General features: G+C 40.1%; 1 protein-coding gene across 1 annotated transcript; it reads left to right on the top strand.

Annotated features, from left to right (window-relative positions):
- Positions 1-228: 228 nt before the first annotated feature.
- Positions 229-900, top strand: LOC110943065. The gene has a single exon (XM_022184822.1). The coding sequence runs from the start codon at positions 229-231 to the stop codon at positions 898-900; it is 672 nt and encodes a 223-aa protein (XP_022040514.1).
- Positions 901-10,378: the final 9,478 nt, after the last annotated feature.

Below are 10,378 nucleotides of genomic sequence, written 5' to 3'. Positions count from 1 at the left end.
AAAAATTGCACATTTGTTCCAATGGGTATTTTATGAAATTAACGGGTATACCCGATACCCAACGGGTAATTACCCAACAAATACCCGACAGGTAACAGGCCGGGTATGGGACAAAGAATTACAACTGGGTACGGGCCTGGGATTACTAATACCCGGCCCATTGCCATTCCTAATCCAAAGGGGGGTTCGGCAAGCAGACCATTGTCTCCCCTGCTCTTCATTATAGCTATGGAGGCCCTTCATGTGGCCACGGAAAGTGCAATAGAATCGGGAATCTTCAAGGGCGTAAAGACACTAGGTGCGGGTCTGATAATCTCTCATCTTCTCTATACGGACGACGTCTTATTTGTAGTTGATTGGAACGAATCAAACTTCCAAAATCTTGCAAGGATGTTAAGATGTTTCCATTTGTCATCGGGCCTTAAGGTAAATTTTTCAAAAAGCCAATTATACGGGGTTGGTGTAGGTAATGATGAAATGTCACAAAAGGCTTCAATCCTAGATTGCAAAGTGGGTGTGTTCCTATTTATCTATCTAGGTCTACCAGTTGGGGCAAACATGGGTCTAGTAAAAAATTGGAAACCGACTGTTGAAAGATTTGAAAATCAACTATCACTTTGGAAGGCTAGAACACTCTCATTTGGGGGAAGGGTAACCTTAATTAAGGCAGTGCTTGGTAACTTACCAACTTATTACTTCTCATTATTTAACGCACCCGTAGAAGTAGTAAAAAGATTGGAGAAAATTAGAAGAAGGTTTCCATGGGGTGGATGCTTAGAAAACAATAAGATTAGTTGGGTACCATGGTTCAAGGTGGTGGCACTGATAGAAGATGGCGGATTGGGTATTGGTAGTTTATCGGCAACAAACAAGGCACTTATGGTCAAATGGAGCGTATAGTTCAAAAACGAACCCTCAAAACTTTGGGCCCGGGTGATTAACGCAATTCATTTTGGTGTACGGTGTGTATTATCTATTCCACTCAATAGCACTTTGGGTGAAGTATGGAAAAATATTGTGAACTTGGGGAGGGTGTCGGGGAATCTTTTGGTGAATGGCTAAGACCGGCTGAAGATAAGGATGGGGCAGGGGAACAGAACATACTATTGGCTAGATAAATGGTTAGGGGATACTACCCTATGGGTTTATTCCCAAATATGTTTGCAAAGGAGTCCGACAAACATTGCTGCGTGGAACAGATGTATCACTACCAACGAAGGAGTCGCTTGGCTTTGGGGAAGTACACAAACTCTTTCGAATCCAGACCTCATCGGTGAATAGAAGGACTCTTTAAACTTCTGGCAAATAAAAAAATTGGAACAGGGTCTGACGTGGTTATCGGGAGATACACCGGAACATTTTCGTGTATGTGATTTAAGAAACGAGCTGGATCATGTGCAAACAATTCCTGAAACTAGAACATTGAAGTGGCTGAGCTGGATACCAAAAAAGGTCAACTGTTTCATGCGGCGGGTCATTCTAGACTGAATTCCAACAAGGGATTCTTTGGGAAGGCAGAACATCTCGTTACCATCAGTGATGTGTGTACTGTGCAACCTGGTTCAGGAATCAACGAACCATTTATTTGTATCGTGTGAGTATGCAAACCAAATCTGGGTCGCGGTATCTCTCTGGACAAAACTACCCATGCCAAGGTACATGGTAAGTGTGGTGGAATTATTGGAATATGTCGACTGTCTGCAGCTTACGGGTCACAAAAGAAAGGCAATTTATATGATTCTGGTGACTATATGTTGTTCGTTATGGAGGACTCGCAATGAACTAATCTTCAACAACAGGTCCAAACATATACAGAAATTAATTGGTGAGATCAAAGCGCTTTCTTTCTTATGGATAAATTCAAGGGCTAAACATTTAAAGCTGGATTGGAGGTGCTGGAGAGAATTTAAGATGTCTTGGTAGTCTATTGTTTCATCATGTAATGTGCTTTATTTAGTTATTGCATGTTTCTCATTTTATTTCCATGTGGTGTATATTTTACAAGCAGCTTGCTTGTTTTTTATGAAATCGCCTTTCTTCAAAAAAAAAAAGTTAACACACATAGTCGTCAATATATGTTTTTGAAAAATGAGCTTTGATGTACTATATACTTTTTATTTCGTATTACTTTGTTTTTTTATTTATTATTAGGTTAAAAAAAGATGCATGTTATACATATATATAATCCTTTATCCTGTATAATCTAATCTAATACGCATAAAAAAGATGCATGCTCATTTAGTTGTTACGTAGCTAAAAAAACACATTAAAATATGCAAGAATAATATATGTAAATATTAAATCATTATGAGAAATATACATACAAACTAATTTATATAAAGTTGTAGATATATAAATTAACCATTTTGATGTATATGGAATATCGATGGTAAAATGAATTTATTTAAATAATTTAAAGATAATTTTATATGAAGTTAATTGATTATTTTTATAAAAAGTTAATAGATTATACCTTTTTTCACCATTGAAATTAGAGGGTATGATAACACTTGATATGAATTGTTAAAAAAAATCATCGTGCCTTTTTAATTAAATTATCTAAGGGATATATTTTCACTTAGGCATATCTAATTACAACTTGTGTTATCTTAAAGTTAGTATCATTTTTTCAGCTAATGGGTTGGTGGTTCATTGGCAATGGTAAAATCTTTAAACATCATTGGAGAGGGAGATCTTGATTTAAAGTCCCACAGACGACAAGAATAAAAGAAATTTGTCGTTCAAAAAAAGTATTATTTTTTCAGTTTGGTTAACATATAACAAATGAAATTTATTATTTAATAGTAGAAGAATAAAACTCCATTACGTTTTAAATTTGTTGTTCTAACTAATAGATAGTTGAATATCATAGGCTTACCTAATATTTGTAGAATTGTTATTGAGATCCTCTCTCTCGTGACGATTAACATTCCGTTAATCTTCTTCGCCCTTTTCCGATCCTTTTCCAGCAACGTGTAACACTCATGTGATCGAATAGGTATCCCTGTCTTATTTGTTTGGTTAGAGCACTGTTAGCGGAGTTTGGGTCTGATCGGAGAAGGCTCTTTCGTAGTAGTGATTATAGTCGAAGATGAACAGCCACGCTCCTGTGTTCTATTCTTGATTGCTTAGTAGGTCTATGATCGATCACGACTATCTTGTATAGCTTAGCTAGATTAATAGAATCATATTAACCTCTCATAGTTTGGTTCATCCGGTGTGGCCGTCCAGGGTATGAGTATGGAAGAGGAATGGGTAGGAGTCATTAAGTTCTTTGTTACCAACTTACCGGAAAGGAGCAGTTCTAAAGAGATTGGTGACTGTTTCAGTCAGTTTGGGGAAGTCACGAGAGTCTACGTAGCAAGGAAAAGAAACAAGGTGAGAAACAGGTTCAGGTTTGTTTCTTTCGCAGGGGTCAGGGATAAGAAAGCGTTAGAAGATAGTTTAAAGACTATATGGATGGGTTATTATAAACTTAAGGTTAATGTTCACGCTTCAACAATCTCTAAGGATTCTCAAGACCTAACCTTTGATTTGGTTGGAGTTCTGGTAGGGGATGGTGCCATAATTAGTGATGTGGTGACCCTGAAGTGGAAGGACAAGAAATTCAAAGTATGGGTTTCCGAAGAACTCGGAGAATGGGTGCCAGACTGCATAGCTGCTGATGAAATGTGGGAAGAGGAATCTGAGTCGGAGGTAGAGGTCGACATGGATGTTAGGGCTAATCGTAGTTCGACGGAGGTTCTGGATAATCCGGTGGAGACTCCGGTGGGTTCCACGGAAGGCGGTCCGGCGGATGGTTAGGCGGGGATCACGTTGAATGATGGCCAAGAAGCTGAAAAGGTTGTTGAGGTTCCCGACGTCTGCATGGGGGCGAGAGTAGAAGGTAGTAAGACTGTTCAATCTTCAAGTGCCTTGGAAGGTGGGAATGTTGTGCTGGAAGAGGGAGAGTTTACGGTTGAGGCCAGGATAGGTGGGATTTTTTGTTCCAAACAATTTACTCCTGGGCTTCATAGACCCCTTAGGGCCCAAAAAAAGAAGTCCTCTTTCAAACATAAGGCCCAAGTCCCGGTTGTTGATAATAGTGGGGAGCCCATTTCTAAAAAGAGAAGGAGAGAAGTAAATAATCCTAAGGCTACCAACAATACCTAGTAAGTAGTCTGTTGACTGTAGCGATAAGGCTTTCCAGCTGGATCTAAATGTTTAGGCTCCAGAAGTTCCTATAACCCATCAGGATTCCAGAAAGGGGAGTAAGGGGGTGATGATACGTTCGAGGCCCCAGTTATCGAAATTGTACGTCAAGCAGAGAAGGATTCTTTGGCGGAGATGTTGAATCGAGAAGCAACATGTACGATTGAAGTGGGGTTCGATGTCGGAGTGAACCTGAGTCAACACCAGCAATGGATCAAGGAGATAATTTCGGAAGAAGGAATTCAACATTGCAAGCCATGAATTTCTTATTGATTAATATAAGAGGTATGGGGTCGGATTTAAAGGAAGGTTGGATTTAAAATTTGAATGATTTCATTGATTCCTCTGGCCTTGTTGAATACAATATGTGTGGACGTAAGTTCACATTTCTTGCTCCGAACTCCAAAAAGTTGAGCAAAATTGATACAGTGTTAGTTTGTAAAGGTTCCTTTGATGTTTGGTCAGAAGCATGCCTAAGAGCTTGACGGGTGGTCCATAGGACAACCCTTAATGGTGTTAAAAGACGAGTTTATCCCTCACTTGATCACGTAAATATCTTGAATTAGATAACTACATTTGCTTATGTTTCAGGTACGTTTTGGAGCTTAAAATGGATAAATCGCTGCTTTGGATGGACTGGAGTGGAATGGGTCAAGCATGGAAGGAAAGAAGAAACAAAACAAAAGATTCAGGGGTCCACCGTAATTTAAATTATGGTAGCCCCTGAAAGTTCCTGGTTCCCACCGTAACGCAGTAGTCAGTCACCGTAACAGATTGAAGGCTACCGTAACTTACGGTAGCTACCGTAAGTTACGGTTGAGGCAGCGAGGAAAAGACGTAACTGCTCATTAAAAACGGTTTTCTTGTGTCTTTTCAAGTCATTCATGATTGGGAACAGTTCTCTGCACTTTGTGGGCGAATTTTAGCTTTGGATATCATTTGGGAACAATTCTAAACATTTCGTTTTGGTTTTTGATTCGTATGAACTTGAACTTTGATGTTATGATGATCAACCGAACAATGTCCGGCTAAATTTGTGGTGATCATCTTAGGTGAAGGTTTTTCTACAACTCTTGTGTGATTTTCCTTAATTTCTAGAGTGATAACTTTGTGTGCTTGCTTTGATTATCATGGTGTATGAATATTTGATTGTAGCTTGTTAATTGGTATTACAATTCTATTCTAAATCGTACGTTCTTGGTGTCATTGACAATCGAGATATGACAGGAAGGGTTAGGGTTGGATATTGATTGATTGATCATCGGGAAACGACCTCGCATTAATATAATCCGAGTACTTTGTTCCCTTTTATCACAACAATTGTTTATACACGAGTTATGTCTATGTAACTCTTTCTAGTTGGAATTTTTCACAAGTGTTAAAAGAAACTGAATCCTAAGATGGTCATTTTTCCCATAATCTGAATTAAAAATCCAATCTTGATTAACAATTAGTGATAATTTAGTTTTTAAATCAAACAATCCAAACTCTTGATCTTTAATTTCTGCATATTAGGTTAATTATAGTTAATTTGCAAGACTATAGAATCAACACATTTTCCACAAACTCTCTATGTTCAATACACATTTACTGCTATCTACTAGTTGTAATTTGGATTAAATTTGATTGAGACCACGACATCACGTCAAATTTTGGCGCCGTTGCTGGGGATTAGTGCGTAACGTGTGTTAATTTAGTAGTTTTGTTTTGTTATTTTCGGGTTTACGCTGGTTGTGTTTAGTGTGAAGGTATTTCAGGTGTATGCATACTAGAGGCTCTCACAAGTCGTCACCGCAACCGTTTGATTCGGAAATTGAAAGAACGCTACAGCAAAACCGAGTTTTGGTACGAGAAAAGAGAATTATTGGTTCACCCACTTCACCCATTACACTAAGAAACATCATGCAAGAATCCCAAGTACCTCCCATAACGGGTCAAACGACCTCATCATTCATACCTACTTCCACACAACCATCACTAAACACCACCATGCCTAATACCACTACCGAACCTACTCCACCTCATGAAGTTACACCAACCAATACCACTACATCGCCTATTGCTACCCAGGTTGAACCCACTCTTACCTTTAGCCCCTCTACAACAATTCCACCATTTTCACATTTCTTCCCCCCAACTACGGGTCAATCATCCTCTACTTATACAATAACACCCAATTCAACCATTGTTCATGCTACTTCATCATTTAGACCACCGAACCAATCGGGTTTTCAATACTCATCTCTTCCCTTTGGGCAATCTTTGAGAATAGGAGGAGATGGTTATGATGGGGGTTATGAAGACGAATTTGGAGGGTACGAAGAGGAAGGTTTTTATTATACATGAGATGGAGGCATTTTGGGACCCCAAGGAGGAGCGGGTCAACAAAAGTCAATCGCTACAACAATTTCATGACATGGGTAGAATGCCGGTTGGGGTGCAACATATTAGACCACAAGGGCCACAACTACATCAAGTGCGTCCTAAAAATACACAACCTCAATTTCAACGGCCGATTCAACAACAACCGCCAATGCATCAATACCAATATCAACCACCATTTGCACCTCAAGGACCTATGCAAGGGCAAATGGGTCAACCAAGAGCACCATTGGGTGCCCCTCGAAGACATCACCGGGAGGTAGTACGGGGAATTGAAGCTCACTTCCGGCCTATTATCGCTAACAATCCTTCGCCGGTAGTGATTCCTCATCACGCGGACGGGAGAACTTTTGAAGTTAGAACAACCGCCCTCTAAAGTCTACCAAAATTTAAGGGATTAGCAACGGAAGAACCTTATTTTCATTTGGAGACGTACGACTCTATTTGCAACACCATTGGAGGTCAAGGGTTCTCTTCGGATGATGTCAAGTTGGTTCTCTTCCAATTTTCCTTGGAAGACAAAGCAAAGAGATGGTTTCACACCTTACCCTCCGCATCGATTTTCACATGGGTCGATATGCAACAGATTTTCTTGGATGAGTTTTACACTTTCCAAAAGTCCAATGATGCTAGGAGAGGTTTGAGAAGTTTCCAACAACAGTCGGGGGATGCACGTGACTTGATGTCGATTACTGATGGTACGTTCGGTACAAACTTTGAACAAGACGATTGGGCATTTTTAGAACAAATGGTGGTGACTTCCAAAAGGAAGGCCCAATCCTCAAGACGGGCAAGGCATGTGATACAAAGGCCACAAGTGCATGAAGTAGAGAGTGGCAATTTTCAAACCACAAATCAAGTGTACAACGTGTGCACTAATTGCAATGAAATAGGCCACACGGCGGAAGTTTGTGTAGTGGGAGTGGTTGATGTGCAAATAGAAGAAGTGAATGCTATTCAAGGGGGTGGTCGAAACTTCAACATGAACTCCAACACATACCACCCCGGGTTACGAAACCATCCTAATTTCCGTTACGGAAACGCGGCGAACCAAGCTAACCCAAACTTTCAAGGAGCTCAAGGTAACTTTGCACCTTGCCAACAATACAATCAAGGCAACTATAGGGGTAGAAATAATTATGGTTACCAAGGGCAATTTCAACAAACGGGTCAAAGTGGTTCGGGTCAAAATTCGTCAAGCGGGAATGAAGTCATGGATATGCTTCGGGCTATGCAACAAGACATGCAAAAACGGAATCAACTCGATGAAGTCCGGATGCAAAAGGATGAGGTTCGTGACAAGAGAATTCAATCACTAACAACCCAAATGGGTCAATTAGCAACCGATGTGGCGGATTTGAAAAGGAACAAAGGTCAACTTCCTAGCGACACCAAGGTAAATCCTTCTCATGGTTCGTCACGAGGTAACAATGTTAATATTAGTCATGTTAGTGTATTGAGAAGTGGCAAAGAATTCAAAGCCAATTTGTCACCGGGTTTGGTCGAAGGGGTAGTTGAGGATGTCACGGGTAATTAAAGTGACGATGATGAAGTTTCACTGATTATACCTAAAGAATCAAATGTTAAAAAACCGGGGTTGGGTGAAAATGAAAAGAATGAAAAAGATGAAGGTGAACCGAGTCAAGTCCCGTTTCCATCGGCCTTACTTGACCCGGGTAGGAAAAATTTTATTGCATCAAGAGGTCCCCAAAAAGAAGAATTATGGGACATGTTCAAGCAAATAAAAAATTAACCTTCCATTACTTGATACAATAAAACAAGTACCCGCATATGCAAAATTTTTAAAAGAGTTATGCACACAAAAAAGACAACAAAAGAAGAAAATGCCTAAGCGGGTAGTTTTAACTGGGCAAGTAAGTGTGATTTTGAATGGGGAGCTTCCTCATAAGCTCCAAGATTCGGGCACGCCATTAATAAATATACAAGTTGGTAATTTTCAATGGCAAAGGCATTACTAGATCTTGGAGCCGGGGTGAGCATTTTACCGGGGGGCTTATATGACCAATACGACTTTGGTCCGTTAGCAAGGGTGGAGACAACGGTTGTTTTGGCTGACTTGTCTCATAAGCTACCTCGGGGGATGGTTCAAAATGTGATTGTGAAAATTGATGAGTTTTACTACCCGGTTGACTTTTTAGTCTTGGACTACTCATCCGCGGACCCAAAACAACAACAAAATGTCATTTAGGGTCGGTCGTTTTTGAGCACCGCGCGTGCTGTGATCGATTGTAGATTTGGTACAGTTGATATGACTTTTGGAAATTGAAAAATGCGCTTGAATGTTTTTACTAACAATTCTAATGTTGTTGGTGTTGATGAGTGTTTTATGGCAGATTCAGTCGACGGATGCAACCCGCATGAGTATGAGGAGGATGGCATAGATATGTGTGTTTGTGACTTTTCTGAACAGGTACATGCTTGTGCACTAAGGGTTGAAGAGGAGAAACAAGATGCTATGGCATTGAAGGAAGGTCGACCGCCATGGACCCACCAATTTGAAAGCTTGGCGGTGGAAATAAGCTCGGGTACTAAACCATCACCAGAAGAACCACCAAAGTTGGAACTCAAAGACTTGCCAAGCCATTTGAAGTATGCTTTTCTAGGGGATAATGACACTTTACCTGTCATTATTGCCTCTAATTTAGAGATGGCGCAAGAACAAGCTTTATTGGAAGTCTTGAAAGAGAATAAAGGAGCTATCGGATGGACGATTGCCGATCTCAAAGGAATTAGTCCATCTATCGTCATGCACAAGATCATCACCACCGAAGATGCAAAACCGACAAGAGAAGCTCAACAATGATTAAATCTGAACCTAAGGGAGGTTGTAAAGAAAGAGGTAATTAAATAGTTGGATGCGGGAATTATCTATCCGATTTCGGATAGTGCTTGGGTAAGTCCTACCCAAGTTGTGCCTAAGAAGGCCGACATTCAAGTAGTCAAGGATGAAAATGGTGAACAAGTCGCCACCCGACCGGTTACCGGGTGGTGTGTTTGTATTGACTACCGCAAATTGAATGCCGCCACTTCTAAGGATCATTTCCCGCTACCTTTTATTGACCAAATCATTGAAAAATTGTCGGGTCAAAAATATTACTGCTTTTTGGATGGGTATTCGGGTTACAATCAAATAGCAATACACCCGGATAACCAACACAAGACCACCTTTACTTGTCCATATGGTACCTTTGCCTTTCGGCGAATGCCATTAGGCTTGTGCAATAAACCGGCAACTTTCCAATGATGTATGATGAGTATTTTCTCGGACATGGTTGAAGAGTCTCTTGAAGTACTTATGGATGACTTTTCGATTTTTTGGCACTAGCTTTGAATCTTGTCTCAACGAATTACAAAAAGTTTTAAAAAGATGTGTTGAGAAAAATTTAGTGCTTAGTTGGGAGAAAAGTCATTTCATGGTGCAAGAGGGAATTGTGTTAGGCCATGTGATATCGGAAAGGGTATGGAGGTGGATAAGGCAAAAATAAGGGTAATATCATCTTTGCCACCACCGAAAAATGTTAAGGGTGTAAGGTCATTTTTGGGACATGCGGGCTTTTATAGACGTTTCATAAAAGGTTTTAGTGTTATCACCAAACCTTTATGTAGTTTGTTTTTAAAGGATGTTCCATTTGATTTTACTGACGAATGTTTGTAAGCATTTACTGTTTTGAAGGAACACTTGGCCAAAGCTCCCATTTTGCAACCACCGGATTGGTCAAAGCCATTCGAAATCATGTGCAACGCAAGCGACACTACAATTGATGCAGTTTTGGGTCAACGAGTT

The sequence above is a fragment of the Helianthus annuus genome, chromosome 5, assembly GCF_002127325.2.
Source record: "Helianthus annuus cultivar XRQ/B chromosome 5, HanXRQr2.0-SUNRISE, whole genome shotgun sequence".
NCBI classification, from domain to species: Eukaryota; Viridiplantae; Streptophyta; class Magnoliopsida; order Asterales; family Asteraceae; genus Helianthus; species Helianthus annuus.
Note: the sequence above shows the minus strand (reverse complement) of the source record. Positions and strands in the feature narration are given on the sequence as shown.

Coding starts and splice junctions, on each gene's coding strand:
- LOC110943065 (XM_022184822.1), top strand. CDS start 229: ATGGAGGCCCTTCATGTGGCCACGGAAAGTGCAATAGAATCGGGAATC.